This window comes from Stegodyphus dumicola, chromosome 2, assembly GCF_044657685.1.
Source record: "Stegodyphus dumicola isolate Sdum_Otavi_A_Nest chromosome 2, ASM4465768v1".
Lineage (NCBI taxonomy): Eukaryota > Metazoa > Arthropoda > Arachnida > Araneae > Eresidae > Stegodyphus > Stegodyphus dumicola.
Genome location: NC_140769.1, coordinates 259946655 through 259964699, shown reverse-complemented (window position 1 = coordinate 259964699; position 18045 = coordinate 259946655). Strand labels below are relative to the sequence as shown.

At 31.0% G+C, this 18045-nt stretch overlaps 1 protein-coding gene across 1 annotated transcript in view; it reads right to left on the bottom strand.

The window, feature by feature from the left end:
- mrn (general transcription factor IIH subunit 4 marionette) overlaps window positions 1-18045 on the bottom strand; it is a 46770-nt gene that overhangs the window by 25090 nt on the left and 3635 nt on the right. The window contains exons 3-8 of the mRNA XM_085812092.1: window positions 14335-14439; window positions 14090-14221; window positions 7010-7103; window positions 6539-6633; window positions 2735-2840; window positions 1238-1306 (exon numbers count right to left, since the gene is read on the bottom strand). Coding sequence (XP_085668218.1) covers window positions 1238-1306; window positions 2735-2840; window positions 6539-6633; window positions 7010-7103; window positions 14090-14221; window positions 14335-14439 — 601 coding nt within the window. The remainder of the gene's footprint in view (window positions 1-1237; window positions 1307-2734; window positions 2841-6538; window positions 6634-7009; window positions 7104-14089; window positions 14222-14334; window positions 14440-18045) is intronic.

Sequence of the window (18045 nt, the reverse complement as noted above, 5' to 3'; positions counted from 1 at the left end):
CATAGAGGGGCAGAAGGGAGTTGTTTTAATACGATCCATAACTGAAGATTTATTTTTCTTACAGGTTTCTTGAAGCCTTCTCTTCTATAACTACAGCTGTTTTTGTACTTGCACTTGAGTATTTCTCAGTGATTTCACTTCTCGGACACATTTTTCTAAATAAAGCTGCAGCATGATCCGATGCATTCAGTTCCAGGCTGTGCTCCAGTAAAAAGGCAGAGAATAGGCATTCTACATTAATGACATTTTTGTTCTTTGTTTACACAAAAAAATTAACTCCCCCCCTTCAATACAACTTACATTGTCCTTTGGCCCTTCCACCATGCGAAATCGAAAAATCTCAATGACACATGGTACACATTGCAAAAAAATTACATTTCCTTTATGAAATAATGGAAGGAAAGTCATATGAACATGATTTTTGGAAGGTACATGAGTATTTTACATGTTTTGCAGATATAACTAATATAAAAGATTGCAGTTTCTTAAACTGTTTCTTGGAAGCATGTGAAACTTACATTACTCACTGGTGAGACAAACGAAATAACAACCTTGATCTTGCTTTGTGTTCATTGTCTAATATATGCTAGATGATGCACAGCAGTGCTTGATTCTCATTGGAGAACTGGAACACGACCTTTTCGGTTTCACACACATAAAGCAAAAGCGCACCGATGAAACAACTTCAATTTGCTTTTATATATATCTAGAGAAAAACCAAGCACTTTCAGATGCCAAAAATCACTTTTTGGGGGGCAAATAACGAACTATTAAGCCAAGTAAATTATGCCAAGCTACATAAAAATAGTGAGAAATTTTTTGAATAAGAGAAAGTCGAGATAAATGTGTTGCAAATCAGGTTGTTGGGAGTATGGTCGGAAATCGGAAGTCTCCTGCTTACATCAGGAGAAGTTGCAACTCTACATTAATTTCACTCAGACTTATACACAAGATATAGAAGCTAATCCATTTGAATCAGTGACTTCAATAAAGAAAGGATTTTTTGTTGCAAATAAGCTAGACATTTTTTATTATTATTTAAAACTCTTTCATTAATTTTCAACATTTTTGTTCTAGAAATTCTGTTACTCTCTTTCATGCAAATAAATTTTTGAAAAAACAGAGATAGAAGTTAAATAATTTATCAAATATGCAACAGAAATAAGATTGAAATACAAAATAGATTTATTTCAAGTTAAATAAATAAATTAGTTAAGAAATTGTATTAAAAGCATACCTTTCCTAATGTAAGGAAACTAAGCTGGAAAAGAAATGTCAGACAATCAACTAAGTTTAATCCACGTTCCTAGAAAAAGTACAAATTATTATATAAAACAGTGACAAAATGTTATAAATGATCAATGTTAAAGACACTTCATTCATGATTGTTTATTGGGTACATAAATATGATTCAGTCTTTTTCTAACAGATACAATCAGCAGAATTATTGATGTAAATGACACTTTTATTTGAAAGGTTTAACAAGTTTTTAATAATCAGAATGTTAAATCCACTTAAAGTGCAAACAGTACTTATTTTTACCCCATAAAAAAAAGCATTTGCAGGAAGTTTTACTTCATTGTTTCATCGCAAACCAAACTGCTGCAAAAAACATACTGTTTGCTGCTGAGTTACAGTGAACTAAAGTGAGTTACTCCATTGATTACATTTTGGAAAGCATGATTTCAACAATTAAAAAAAAAAAAAAAAAAAAAGATTTTGATCCACATGGAATAAAAGCATGAAGATGGTAACATGAGTAAGAAATATGAAATATTTTTTTCTTTAACTTTTGCAGAGTAAACAGAAAAGTTTGTTTAATTGAGATGCGATTGTATTTAGCTGTGCTCCCTCGAGGTTGGGAAGGTTCGGATTTCCGGAACTGACCATTTTATTAGAGGACATCTAGAGTTTGATCTGGACCTTCTGAAAGTGGGTATAACTACGGGGCAGTGATGATGATAGCTTCTCATTGTCCTAATCCGATATCAGCCTCCTCATGGCCCTGTTGGTAGGTAACCAGGTTTGCCTGGGCTGACTATGTCCGGATATTATCCCCAGGCATCGACTGGGATTAAGCAATCCCAGCATACTGACTAGATCAATATCTAGACAGCCTCAACTTCAGGGGTAAATACACTGACTTCACAGTGATTAGAGCCATCATTTATTCGGTGGTAGATTCAGGCTCGGCAGGAACCGTACTGGTACTGCTTTGTCCGCTTCTTGGTTGTGGAGACATTATATGGTTAGATATCACAGATTGTCCTTGGGGCATGGGCTCTACTTGGTCAATGCTGAGGGATGGACGATGTCTAACTGTGTGGCTTCGTTCTCATTTGTTCTTGCACACTTATAATTGTGTATGTGAAAGATTTAAGTCCCTCTGGATTGACCGAAGAGGTTGGCACCTCCTCAGATAGCCTCCAGGGATTGAGGTATTTTTAACCGTGTTAAAGCTGCCTTGAGTATGCCAGGTCTAGGAGACCCTCCTCCAGGCGATTTGTATTTCAAATTAGTTTTTTGAGTGTGTTTAACTCATTCAATGAAAAAGAACTGATTAAAGCAAATTTCATCCCAATATTCTGTGTATAGAGGCCTACTTTTCAAATTTTGTTTTATTTGAATAACTGTAGTTAAAAAAAAAAAAAAAAAATACAGACAAACTTATGAATTTATTGAAACATTCTCAAAATTACTTCTACGAAAAACAAAAGCTTTCCTTCTAACTTACTTCAATAGTGTCTAAGTATTGAAGCATGAAATGCCATACTTGAGATGCTGTAGTCATCAACAGGAATTGAAACCCCTCTGTTGTAATAATGTTTAAATCATTTTCTCTGAAAAAATATCAGATGCTTAATGTACATGAATAAAAGAATTTCTATAATCAAATTATGGGAAAAAATATCTAAATGAAATGATATTGTGTAAGTAATCATTACATTTTATTTCCATAGCCTTCAGATAAAAGTTAAAAAAAAAAAAAAAAATTTAAAATAAAATAAGTGTTTATTTGAAATTCATAAATAGTTACTGAACTAAAAGGAGAACAATATGCTACAGTTTAATGTGAATACATGATTAAGTAATTCTCTTTACAAAATTCACTTACAATTTTATATCATCATTTGCTAAATAGTCAGGTACAACATAAAGATAATGGCTTATGCTTTTGGCAAAGCATTTTGATTAATAGACTTTGTTATTTAGGCCACTTTTGTTATATGTGATATAAAATTGTATATGAATATAGTAGACAGAATTACTTAATCTCATGTTACCATTAAACTAGAAGATAAATAATTTTTCTCCTTTTAGTTCATCAATTATGAGTTTTAAATTAAAGCTTATAGACTTTTTGCACTATTTTTTAATTTTCATATTTTTGGTCACATCAATCAAATTATTCCCCTGAAAAGAACATTTTTTAAACAATGAATAATCACTCTTTCACTTCCAACAATTTTGTTACACCAAATAGGGGGGAAGGGGGAATACAGAAATTTGCCCCAAAAAAATCAAATATCACATTAAAATCTCATATAAATATCATTCAAAAGAGTTTTTTCGCAATCTCTCTGATGTTACAAACAGTAAAATTCTGAGAGTTTATGAATTAAACAAAGATATGCGCAAAAAATCATTTCAACATAAAATTTTTAAAAATCTAAAAAAATTTTGGAAAAAGTTGTTTTACCACATTCTATTCACTCATGATGACTGAATGTGCATACTTTGATCTCCATAGCTTATCAGGGAATAATTTGAAAATCAGCAGTAAAGTTTTCAAAATATTTACAAATACTATGAGTTTAAAAAAAAAAAAAAAAAAAAAAAAAAAACTTATAAAAATGCAGCTATTTTAACCTTTTAACTGTCATGCTCAAAATAATCTTGGGCACAGCACTGGTATTCCAAAATGTCACACTCGAATATTACTCGAGCTAATTTTTTTTTTTTTTTTTTTTTTTTTTAGTGCTTTGTATTGTTATACCCGAATATATATCGTGTGAAGTTTATTTCAGCTTCAATTCAACAGATGGCAGCACTTTACTGAAGGTTTCAAAGGATGCAGATTAAAGTTCAAAGCGCACGGCATTTTTGATTGCAAGACAAACATTTCAATTTTGGAATTTAAAAAAAAAAAAAAAAATTGACAATTTATGCATCCAAATCATCAAAATAACTTCACAGTAAAAAGGTTAAAAAAATTCTAGAAAATCATATTATTAGTTGTTTTTTTTTAGGGGGGGTTCTGCTACATTCTGATTTTAAAAGAGGGTGAAGACCTTGTTTTATAACCTTTGAACATTTCAAATCTTTATAACAGTTTCATTTTTGGATGTTGGATAGTTAGTAATTAAAATATAATGTTATGTGTCTAGTATAAAATACAAATATAAAGTTTTAAAATGAAACAGTGAGAAAAATGTATATAAGCTTATGAAGAGAAATTGCATTTATAAAATGGCAGAACACTTCTGTGGTAATCTTTATTTCTGAGCAAGTAATTCTTTGTAGCAAGGGAAATGAGAATAATAAACAAATAAATAAAATTAATAAACAAAAAATTATTAAAATTTTACTTATGATTTATTATTTAACACATGGTTCAATAAGTCCTGGGACTAACTAAGAAAACAACTTCCATTTAAAAAAAACTCACATTTATTCATCAACATAATCACCATGAAGAGCTATGCAATCATTCCAAGGGTTTTCTAACTTTCGATAACATGCTTGTTAAAAGTTTGTCCTTGTCCGCAAAATAAGCTTCAGTGGCAGGGATGACTTCCTTATTTAAGCCAAATCTTTTCACCTGGAGCATCTTTTTGAGATCAACTAACAGCCAGTAGTCACTGGGGACTGGAATCTGGGGAGTATAGTGGGTGGAGAGGCAGAGTGAAGCCCAACTCGTTCAATGTAACCAGTGTTTGCATTGACTTGTGGCACGGGGCATTGTCTTGACTGAAGATGATGTTTTTCTTCATGTGCGGTCATTTTTTTTTTATTTTGTCCTTCAGACGCATCAATAAGTCACTGTAATAGGCGCTATCGATAGATTTTTCCCAAGGTAGTCAATGTAAATTATTCCTCGCACATCCCTAAACACAGATGCCATGAATTTGCCAGCTGACTGCTGCGTTTTTTGACGCTTCTGATGGCTTTCACCGGCTGCACACGCCGACTGCTGCTTTGACTCCAGAGTGAAATAGTGGATCCATGTTTCGTCCATTGTCACACATCGATACAAGAAATCCTGTTTATTGCGAGTAAACAGCGACAAACAGCTCTGTGAATCATCAACTTGTTGCTTTTTCTCCATTGTGAGCACATGTGGCACCCATTTGGGAAACACTTTTTTCATTCCAAACTTTTCATGTAAAATCATACATGCACTTCCAGTCGATATGTTTACCATCTCAGTAATCTCACGAACTTTCACTTTGCGGTCATTCATCACGATTCTCAACACTTTTTTCACATTTTCCGGAGCGACTGCTTTATTTGACCTACCTGAAAGTGCCGCATCATTTGTATCCATGCAATAATGCTTGAAATCAGCATACCAACGGCAAATGGTTGTTTTTGATGGAGCAGTGTATGGATAATATTTTTCAAGCCATTGCTGAGCTTGCACAGAATTTTTGCCCATTAAATAGCAATGTTTGATCAACACTCAAAATTCGTTTTTCTCCATTTTGTCTACCAAATGCACAAGTAGTGTCACTTTCACCACAGTAGCTTCGCTGTTTCTGATCCGAATGCCTTGAAAATCAGACACGTGTCATTTGAAGGTTAGTTCTTTCGAACAATGAAGTCAAGTTGATATTACTAACACCATCTTTTGGTTAGTCCCGGGACTTATTGAACGATGCGTTATTTATGATATTTTATTTTATTTATGATTAAATAAAATGAAATGAATAAACAAAATGAAGAGATCATAAGATCACTACTCAATCAGATTTCGGATAAAAATGTAGATAAACTATCTATGAAAGCTCCCACTGTCAATGTATTTTTACATAGTTAAGCATGTATAAGAACATTAATTTATTTCAATTAATCATTTTAAAACTACATCGGATATTTTATTACCTAAAGTTATATGCCATTTGATAAAAAACAAGCCAACCAATAAATAAGTAGTGTTCATTCGAAGGAGAATTATACAACTTTTGTTTCAAACCAAAAGTAAAAATAAGTTTACTTCATAGTTAGCAGTTTTCTGCTTTAATAATTAAATTCTTAAAAATGAAAATTATTTAACTAATTAAAATCAATAATAAAACATACATAAAATTATAAACAAACAGTTCTAACTAGATAGATAATATGCAGCAGTAAAAAATAATAAAGTTTTAAAAATGCATTAAACAATTATAAACTGATTTGTTTATCAAAAAATGAACACATTTTATCTTCCTCTATTTCTTCTATTTTTCTATATATTTCTATATCTGTTATTAAAAGTGTCAAATAAAGCAAAAAAAAAAAAAAGTCAGATATAGATTAAATTCTAATATCTTACTTTCGCATCAATCCTGAATGCAGCAACACTTTTATTGCATCGTTACTCACAGTATTTTCAGCTTGCTTTGAACCAACCATGAAATGCAAAAGTGCCTAAAAATATAACAATGCAATCAACTAAGTTTCAAATATGGTACAACTTACATCATGAAATATGAAAACAAAATGCCCAAATTTGCAAAAAATTACCCAGAATTTTTTTGAAAGGAGTACTGTATTTGACGGCATATAAGACGCACCCTTATTTAGACGGCCACACACAAGGAAAAAAAGTTTCAATAACGTGGTTTCTTTTAGTTCTTACGTTTCGTAAAAGAAAAATAAACAATTATTGAATGCAATTACCTTCATGTATAAGACTTGTCCTTCTCGTATAAGACGCAGGTAACTTTTCTGAGACCAAATTTAGGAAAAAAAGTGTGTCTTACATGCCATCAAATACGGTAATTAAAATAACTTGAAAACTTACTTCCCATCTTTCCATTGCATAAGAATCAAGAAATTTGATATCCCTGGCATGTTTATCTTTTTCAAGATTTGCACATACTGCCCAAGGTTTTCCACTGAAAAATACAAAGAAAATATCTATACAAAAATTGAAAAAACACAAACACTTTTCTCTTAAAAAAAAAAAAGAAAGAAGTTTCAAAACAACATCTGAATAAATAAATAATGCAATCAGTTACATCTTTAGTCATTTTAGCTTCAGTACATTACTAAGCAACCTGATTTATTTGCAAAATTTTTAATTTCTTTTGTTAAATTAATAAATGAACTGAATATTGTGGAGAACTCTTAGATAGCAAAAAGATCCAAAATCTACCAGCTTTTTCTCTCGTCCAGTTTAGGTAAATTTGTAACTGGACAGGGCAATCCATCTCTGGCAGTTATCGGTGAAGCACTGAACTGACCTCACTCATGTCAGGGTATACCGGCTGACTTTCAAACTAGCATACCTGCTACAGTGTGAAATTCTGCCTATAATTCTTCTCTGATTGTGTTGAATGACTTATATGTGATGTTCATCTCTGTTATTTTTTATATATGCTAAGCTATTATATACAGTCAAAAGTCGTTAATTCGGACACCCATAATCCGGAATGATCTATAATCCGGACCTCAAGGCTACAAACTTCCTGCGCATGCGTCGCGTTCACGCATGCGCACAGGCGTTTACGAGAGCGCATAAGACCCTTACAGCTGCGAATATGTTTGTGCGCATGCGCGTTTAATGTGTAACGGAGTTATACGCTAAGCTAAAGTTATCTAATTCAGTTAATGTTGCAGATTGCGTTGTTCCTTAATCTTCGAATTGGATCCGGCTTATTATTTTTTGAAGACTGTTAGAGCAGTTTTATAAAAGTAAGCTTGAACTTTTGATTATGTCAAATAGAATTTCCGATATATATTTACTACAAAGCGAAAGTATGTTTTGAAATCCGAAATCTGTTTATCAATTTCACGCTGCTCTGCGGCTGAGGGGGGGGGGCAGAAACGTCATTATTAGATTATGATAGATCAGAAAGATTATGTCAAATAGAATTTCCGATATATATTTACTAATATGTAATTTGTATCTACAAAGCGAAAGTATGTTTTGAAATCCGAAATCTGTTTATCAATTTCACGCTGCGGATTGGAAGTTGATCTGTCAGCACTATCCTTATCTTCAGAGCAGATGTTTTTATTTTATTTGGTTTATAATTCCGTACTAAGTGTAGTATTTCATCTCGATATACTCCGTCTTTGATATGATTTAAATCAAGTTCCTCGTCATTATAATTCGCTTCCAATAGTGAAGAAAGTGACCCAGAGGTTATTGAAAACGAAAACCGACAAATTAGTCGGTATTCTCAACACAGCAATTATAGGACTTGAACAGCGGAACTTTGTAACTAAACAAGAAATTATGTCTGTTTAATAGAATTAAAGAGAAAGTATTATCACATGAAACGAAGCAACTTACATTGAAGGAAATGTTTAATAAAGTAAACAAATAAATATTAAACTTTTTCTTTTTGTAAATTTTGATACCCTTTAGATCATAATTGTTCTTTATTTCATAAATTACGGTTTCATATTTTTAATTTTGTAATTTCTGCATGCCATCTTACCAGATTTAAACTGATGATCTATAATCTGGAAAAAACGATAATCCGGAATCGCCGAAGTCCCGACGAGTCCGGATTAACGACTTTTGACTGTACTTCCAATCTTATTAGTAACAGATATAAAACCAGGCATGTCATCTTCATCCTTGCATTAACTTCTCTCTATGGAATTGGAATGGTGACTCTAATTTCGACAAAGATAAAATGTCACAACTATAATTAGGTGGCACTTTTACAAACCAAAGCAAACAGTGCCAGCATCATTATGAAAGTTGTTCAGATACACTAAGTCAAATATTTTAAAAGCAGTATTCCATGCTACATAGATGATGAACCTTAATTTGAAGAGGCCATGTTTCACTATCTTCCCATGAGGACACTACTGTGCAAATAGTGCTTCCAAGATTAATTTATAAAAAGCAAGGGATGAAATGGATTAACAGAACCTTTATGTATGTAAACTGTTTTATTAAAATGTATTCTCCTTGTTATATTACTTGCAATGTGCCAACGTTGCAATGTACATGTTATATTTATTGAAATAGAATTTGAGTACTGTAATAATTGCGTTAATAAATATACAATGGTTAAATCACAATCCAATAGTACAATTTGCCCTAGCGAACAAAAAATGTGGAAATAAAAAGAGCAGCGTTGAACACCATAATCATAAGTGAATCCTTTGACATAGATAATACAGTAACATGTGTTATTTACATATGCTTTTTAACCTTTCACATGTTTTCTTTAAATATTGTCCTTAGAAATGATATGCATTGTACAGTTTTCCCCTTTCAGTTCCAACTCACCATTAGATTGTAGGGCTATTATTTTTTTAATTAACCAGTTATTATGATTTAGATCTTTACTATAATTTCTCTTTTCCATTTTCTCACCAGAAATGTAAATGAGTTAAAGAATATTTGAGGGTTTTGGATTGTAAGACACAGTGTGTTTGTCTCTTAGGGCCATGTTACTAGGTTTCATGAGCTCTGATAAGATTGTCATTCTTTGGCTTTGCATTTTTTGCTGCCAACATTTAATTGTTAAGAGGTTCCCAGTCAATTTTGATTTTAAAATCAATCTTAGATTATAAAGTTTAAGTCTTAAATTTGAATCTGACTGTTTCTTTAAGTTACATCGATGTAAGTGGTGGTTGATTTTGTCAAGTACAAGATGTTCATTTATGTCCAACAACAGCATTTATAGTCACATTTTGTATTAATAAAAGGTTATTTTAAACCTTTTGAAGACTTTGGTACAATGATAATTTACTCCAAGTATGTTAGAAGTTTGATACTAGTTTATGCGATACTTACGGAAAATCCCATCGACCACAAGAGACGCCGCCAATCATACCAAAGCAAAAAAACCCATTTACTAAATACAAGAAAAATGTTCTATTCTTATTTTTCTTTCAAATTTATGGCCTTGATAAAAGGCTGTGTGTGCAAACTTCTCTCAGGTAATTTTCCAATTTATAACAGTCTTGTCACTTAACTCTAATTCCTCTTTTCCCCATTCAATAGTCGTCAATTCTCTGTGCCAACTATAAATGAATCAGAGTGCAGTCAAAAATGAAATAGTAGAACACTCAAACCACGTTTCCTTTCAAATTTACACTCGCTTCACAGAAGCCTTAACATTGCAATGCCACTGCTTTTCAGTTTTTAAATAAAGCGCCATTTCGTGGCCATTAACACATTTTTTTGAGGCCAGTGAGATTGCATAACTTTGGAAATATTCAAAAGCATACTCTTCTGTAGTAGATAGGTCGCAATTTTTAATCTTTTTTTTTTTATTCGAAAATGTGTGATAGAGGGGAAAAAAGGAGTCTTTACTCAAGAATAATAACTAAAACATGTAAGTTACACCAAACCCAGCATATTTGAAGAAGACTTTTCTATTTTTGGCGAAAAATCGCGTAATTTGGTGTCTTTTCTTTAATAGACAAAAAATGAATGGGATTTTCTTAAAGTACCATAAAAGCTTCTATAAAGCACAGAATATTCAACAAATAGCATATGATTTGGAACATGTAAACCAACAGCAAGTTATGAAGCATTAAATCTATAGTATAATAGTACAGTCAAAAGTCGTTAATTCGGACACCCGTAATCCGGAATGATCTATAATCCGGACCTCAATGCTAAAATCTTTCTGCGCATGAGCCGCATTGACGCATGTGCATAGGCGTTTTACTCGTGTGCGCAAGACATTTACGACTGCGCATATGCGTCTGCGCAAGTGCAGAATACGTTTTCGCATGCGCATTTAATGTATAACGGACGGTATAAGCTAAAATTATCTAATTATCTATTTCAGTTAATGTTGATAATTGCGTTGTTCCTTAATCTTCGAATTGGATCCGGCTTATTATTTTTTGCAGACTGTAAGAGCAATTTTCTAAAAGTAAGCTTGAACTTTCGATTATGTCAAATAGAATTTCCGATGCTGGAGCTCCCAAAGGATCTTGAAAACGAAAGTATGTTTCGATGTCCATCAAACAAAAAACGAATTGCTACAAAAAATGGATAAAAGCATAACCTTTGTTTATCTAACTGTTCCGAAATCCGTTTATCAATTTCACGCTGCTTTGCGCGGGGGGGGGGGGGGACGTCGTGGTGCGCAATGAACTGGAAGTTGATCTGTCAACACTATCGTTATCTTCAGGGCAGATGTTTTTATTTTATTCGGCTTATAATTCCTTACTAAATGTAGTATTTAATTTCGATGTACTCCGTCTTTGATATGATTTAAATCAAATTCCTCGTCATTATAAATATCACGAATACAAATCAAATAGTTTTCTGGTTGCAATTTTCTAATTTCGGCTACGCGTAAGGTATGCTTTACGCATCCGCGCGTTGAAAGAAATTTTTAATAAAGTAAACAAATATATATTAGGCTTCTTTTTTGGTAAATTTTGATACCCTTTAGATCATAATTGCTCATTATTTTATAAATTACGGTTTCATATTTTTAATTTTATGATTTTGCATGCCAGCTTACCAGATTTAAACTGATGATCTATAATCCGGAAAAATCGATAATCCGGAATCGCCGAAGTCCCGACGAGTCCGGATTAAAGACTTTTGACTATATTGGGAATTAGGTAAAAAAACTAAAGAGAAAATTCTCTAACTATGTTAAGAACAGGTCAGTCTCATACATACGTCACTATTTGTTAAAAAAACTTATTTGATTCTTCCTTTCACAATTCAAAATTTAGGTTCATTCTAAATAAAATTTGCCCATTAGTTATGATTTACTTTTAAATATTTTTTATAAATTTTTTGAAAAAAATTTTGAATTATAACCTATAAAATTTTTAATGTCATCTTAAAATATATGTATTTCTAAGCATACCTGCAAAAAACAGGGTTCGTACACATTTCTGCATATGGAAATTAAGTACTTTTAAGACTTTAAAGGACCATTAATGAAAAAAATTAAGGACCTATCAGGAAATGGAAGTTGAATAAACTGAATTAAAATTTAATCAAGTTATGTCTGAACTCTGTTTTTGTAATAACTTTCTCATAATAAAATAGATCTGTCCAGGCTATCTTATCTTATATAATCATTATATCCTAGCTTTTTCATTTGCACTTTTGCAGGTGAGGATGATGGTTCAGTAAAACCATTGAAACTAGTCCTGTGAAAATTTGGAAATATAATGCTGATTTTTGTTACTTGACTTCTGAATTAATACTATATAACAAGTCGCCAAAATGGAGAGCTATGCCACTTTATAATATGACAGCAAAGAAAATAAAAATGTTTTATTTTAATGTTATTCCTTAAATGCAATTTAAATATATTACCATTATTTTAGTTAAATTTATCAGTGTTATAATGTTTCTAAAAATAATCGTCGAAAAATTCCCAGATCTCTGAATTAAAAATTTTCTATAGAAATTAACCTTAAAATCGCCAAAATGTTGAGAAGTCGTCAAATTTAGAGCCGTTTAATAAATGAATTCACATCTCCAAAAGCAGAAAGTTCTTTAAATGCTCTTCAATAGAAAAAAAATGAAATAATTTTGAAATGACTCTTTGAAAAATTTGAAATTTGAAAAATTGACAGAGCAAATTTGACTCTGCTCAGAAATTTCAGTATCCCACCCTTTATATTAGAAATAGGAACAAATTATAAATGAACCCATTCAAAAGATAATCATATTTGTCAGTGAATTGTCAAAAATATTCCTCCATAATGATAATTCACACTCAAAACAGCAGTCGTAAAAACAAGACAGAAATTTCAGAGAACTAAAATTAAGGACCCTTTGCCAATTTTGGCTAAAATTAAGGACTTAAAATTAAATTAGAACCAAAAATCGATTCCAAAACACCTAAGGACTTTTAAGGACAGTACGAACCCTGAAAAAATTAGTTTTTTTACAGACATTTACAGACAGAAATTACAGACAGAAGCTGAAGTGCATAGTTATGAAAATGGATGCATGTAAAAGAGAAAAGTTTTGGTTTACAGTGGTAGTTTCAGTTCCCAATTATTGCATTATCAGAGCTGCGCAGGCTATAGACTGATCTAGCAATGACGCAATCCAGAGAAGTTATTGTGGTTTTTAGAATAGAGAGGGAGCATTAATGTTTTACAGTTAGTTTAAATTATAATTTTTATTCACATATTTTTTATCTTACACACTTTTTTTTTCCCCAATCATGCACAAAGAAAAATAGGAAAGGAAAATAGTTGCTATATATTAAGAAGTTTGCCAAGTGAATTATTCTTGGTGCAAATGGGAAAAAGTGCAGAGAGATAAATTTTTTAATTTCTCGGTAAGTTTCTCACCAGATTTTACAAAATTTGATACTTGGACATAATTTGAGTCATAGAATTGAAATATGGAGAAAAACTGGCATGTTATTTCAGAAAATGTCCGATTTTTTGTCAAAATAAATATATATGTTAGAATAATGTTGTATGTATATATTCTAAGTAGGAAATAAGACATGGAAAACACAACTTAAAATTCAACAGGTCTAGTAGAACAAAACATATAGAACTGTCCAAATTTTTTTTTTTTTTTTTTTTTCTTTTTTTTTTTCAAGGTGTACATACTGCAAGATACTCATGCAATATACTTTGTTAACTTTTAAATATGTGAAAAATCCCCATTTTGCAATAATTCAGTGAAACGAGCAAAATGAGAGAATGGGAGAAAAACGCAGTAATAAGTGACACTTCAGTTAAAAAGCTAAAATTATATAAATCTCTTATAAATTCAGAAATTTTATAAAGAAAAATGTCAGAAATAAATAATGAATACAGGCAATACATTGATAAGTGACACTTCAGTTAAAAAGCTAAAAAATGTAAATCTCTTAAAAATGCAGAAGTCAGAAATAAATAAATAATATAAATGCACAAAAATACAATTAATATATTTAAGTGCATTTAATATATTCACCCTCCAAGTAGTGCATTTTTCAAGTTCTTTCTGAAAGTAGCATTAAGTGCCCATCCTGGTAAACCACCTGGCACAGGATATTCCTTATACAAATGAAGTTCACATAATGACTCAACAGCTTCCAAATGTTCTCTATTGAAGTACAATTAAAAGTATTAAAATGCAATAAAAATGAATACATTGAAAATAGATGATGCATAAATATTTGAAACAAGTGGTAAATTTAAAAATATATAATGTATTACTTTACAAACTGCTGTCCTAACCATGATCCAATAACAGCTTGAGGCACAGGTTGCTCTACAAATAACAAACGAGTGATATAATGTTTGGCTAAAGTTGGAAGTTCTCTGAAATGAAAATTAACATTTATAAGAACAAATTGAAATAAAGGCAATATTAAATATTACCAGAACACAGTGGTTATTACAAATGAAGTACCTTTACTTTTTTTTAGTATTTTTTTATACAAAGAGGCATGCATTCAGAAGACAGAATTGGTTTTTTATACAGCATGTGATTAAAATAAATCTTCGATATCAAAAGAATTTTTTGTTAAAATTGTAGTTCAGTTACAAAAGAGAAGTGCTGGAGCCCTTTTATTTAGGGTTCCAGTATGCTTTGACTAGAATTAGAAATTATCTAAAAAACTGAGAAGTACAGTCAAGCTCCAGTGCAATTTAAATTCTAAGATAGAAGCAGCATATATAACGTTAAATATTAAATTATTGCTAAAAAATTATTTCCACAATATACAATATATACAGTACAAAGTCTTCAATCCGGATTCGTCGGGACTTCGGCAAATCCGGATTAGGGGTTTTTACGGATTATAGACCATGAATGTAAATCTGGAAAGATGGCATGCAGAAATTATAAAATTAAAAATATGAAACTATAATTTATGAAATAAAGAACAATTATGATCTAAAGGGTATCAAAATTTACAAAAAAAAAGCTTAATATTTATTTGTTTACTTTATTAAACATTTCTTTCAATGTAAGTTGTTTAAGTTGCTTCGTTTTATGTGCTAATCCTTTCTCTTTAATTCTATAAACATAATTTCTTGTTCAGTTACAAGTTCCGCTGTTCAAGTCCTGTAATTGCTGTGCCGAGAATACCGACTAACTTGTCAATCAAAATTTTTTCCTTTTCACTAACCTCTCTGTCACTTTCTTCATGCCTTTATCCATTTTTTGCAGCAATTCCACTTTTTGTTTGATGGATATCGAAACATGCTTTCACTTTGTAGACCCTTTGGCAGCTCCAGAATCGGAAACTCTTTTTGACATCATCGAAAGTTCAAGCTTACTTTTTATAAAATTGCTCATTTTGCAAAAAATAATAAGCTGATTATTAAGGAAGATTAATTAGAAGATTAAGGAACAACACAATCTGCAACATTAACTGAAATAGATAATTAGATAATTTTAGCCTAGTTTATACCGTCCATTATACATTAAACATGCATGCATAAACGTATTATGCACATGCCTAAAGGTATTTGCTTATTTCACTGTTTGTAAGATATTGAAAAGTTTTGCATGATTTTTTTTTTTTCAACGTAAAGTTGGTTAATTTTTTTGTTAGGATAGTTAATATTTGTATTAAGGAATATAGCTTATTTCATTGCAATTTTTTTCTCTTGAAAATAAAAGATAAAATATCATTAATTATACTTTGCTTTTTAGAATTTTTTGCTTTTTGTATTCTTTTATGTTATTTATTGCTCATTTCACTGTTTTTAAGATATTGAAAAGTTTTGAGTGATTTTTTTAGGAAACAAAGTTCTTAACCTCCTTTATACTATTTGAGTTCTTAAGATTTTGCGGTTGATCTTTGGATTATGGTAACTTGGCTATTTTTTGTCGAAAATTTGGCGACCAACTCTGCTACAGCATCCCTCTATTTCTTTTTTTCGTCGCCATTTTGTCTTCACGAAGTAAAGACGTTTCTTTTCTTTTTATTTACTGAACACTTTTTCCAACAATCTACTAGCCGAATTACACTTATGCTAGAAATTTTATGTAACAAAACTGCTTAATCATGACAAATATTAACAGCAAAATTGGGAAAAAGTGCACAATCTCAAACTCCTTGCGCGTTTTTCAGAATAGCACATACACATAAACCATTTACACGTCGACTTATTTTTACTTAAAAAAACCTCCCAGAATTGCACAAAAATGGCATTGCACACACTCTTAACTTTATCCATCTACACTGCTATTTTCTCATAATTTACAAAAATTTGCACGAAAATGCAAAAAAATTCTGTGAATCTTTAAACTCTAAAAAGCACATATATGAAATTACCTGATCGCGAAAAAGTATATACCCTTTCCAAGGATGAACATTTCCACGTATAAAATAAATAAAATATCCAAAAACTTTTACCTCTAAATTATCTATTATATTATAAACGTCACCAAAGAATTCATACCGCAAACATTACAAATGGTTAAAAATACTTAGTGTCAAATATTTAATTTATTTCCAAACACGTTTACTTCAACTGAAACGTATACCAAATTCCTACAAACATAAAATTCACAAAATAACTATCATTTAATTAAAATATCACTAAACCATGTACACGTCGACTTATTTTTACTTAAAAAAAAACATCCCAGAATAGCACAAAAATGGCATTGTGCACACTCTTTACTATATCCATGTACACTGCTTTTTTCTCATAAATTAGAAAAATTTCACGAAAATGCATGACAATTTTGTGAATCTTTAAATCCGGTAAAAAGAACATATATGAAATTACCTGATCGCAAAAAGTATATACCCTTTCCAAAGATGAACATTTCCACGTATAAAATAAATAAAATATAAAAAAACTTTTACCTCTAAATTATCTATTATATTATAAACGTCACCAACGAATTCATACCGCAAACATTACAAATGGTTACAAATACTTAGTGTCAAATATTTAAATTACTTCGATGGACGTTTACTTCAACTGAAACGTATACCAAATTCCTACAAACATAAAATTCATAAAATAACTATCATTTAATTAAAATATCACTAAACCATGTACACGTCGACTTATTTTTACTTAAAATAACATCCCAGAATTGCACAAAAATGGCATTGCGCACACTCTTTACTATATCCATGTACACTGCTTTTTTCTCATAAATTAGAAAAATTTCACGAAAATGCATGAAAATACTCAATGTATTCTACTCAAACGTATTCCAAAATACTAAAAACATATAATTCACAAAATCACGATCATTAAATTAAAATATAATTAAATTAAAAAACACTACTTAAAATAAAGATAAAGCACATACATTAAATTAATAAAAATTAGGGCTGATCTTTGGAATATGGGAACTGGTAGTTTGGCGACATTTTGGAGGCGATAAAGGTTATTACCTAGGACTTTGGTAATAATGTGAGAAGCACTCAGTTCCGATTACGCATCATTTTGTGTGAGGGAAATGAGAGATCATGAGATATGTCATGTGACATTAATGGACGAATTACAGTTGTTTAATCGGAAAAGGGGGGAAATCTGGAAATTTCGTATTTAGCTATATTCTGTGTTGTGTGAAACGTGACATTAATGGACGAATTATAGTTCTTTAATCGGAAAAGGGGTTTAATTTGGAAAAGCTTCATTGTGTGTTGTGTGAAATAGTGTTGATTAATTTTCAGATTGCATGGCGCTATGTAAAGTGAATTCTATATTTTTAATGCATTTATCTGATGATAATAATAATAAGTTGAGATTGTGTGAAAGGAAGGATATTACAAGTTTAAATGGTGGTGCAAGAAATATGGTGAAAATGGACATTTTGTGAAAAGGAGTGTAAGGAAGGGTACGTGGTTTGCTGAAAGTAGTTTGAGTATAGGTGAAATTTTATTAATTTCTTATTACTTAATGAATAGACTTCCAGTAGACTACTGGTTTTAGGATTTAGAAATTAGC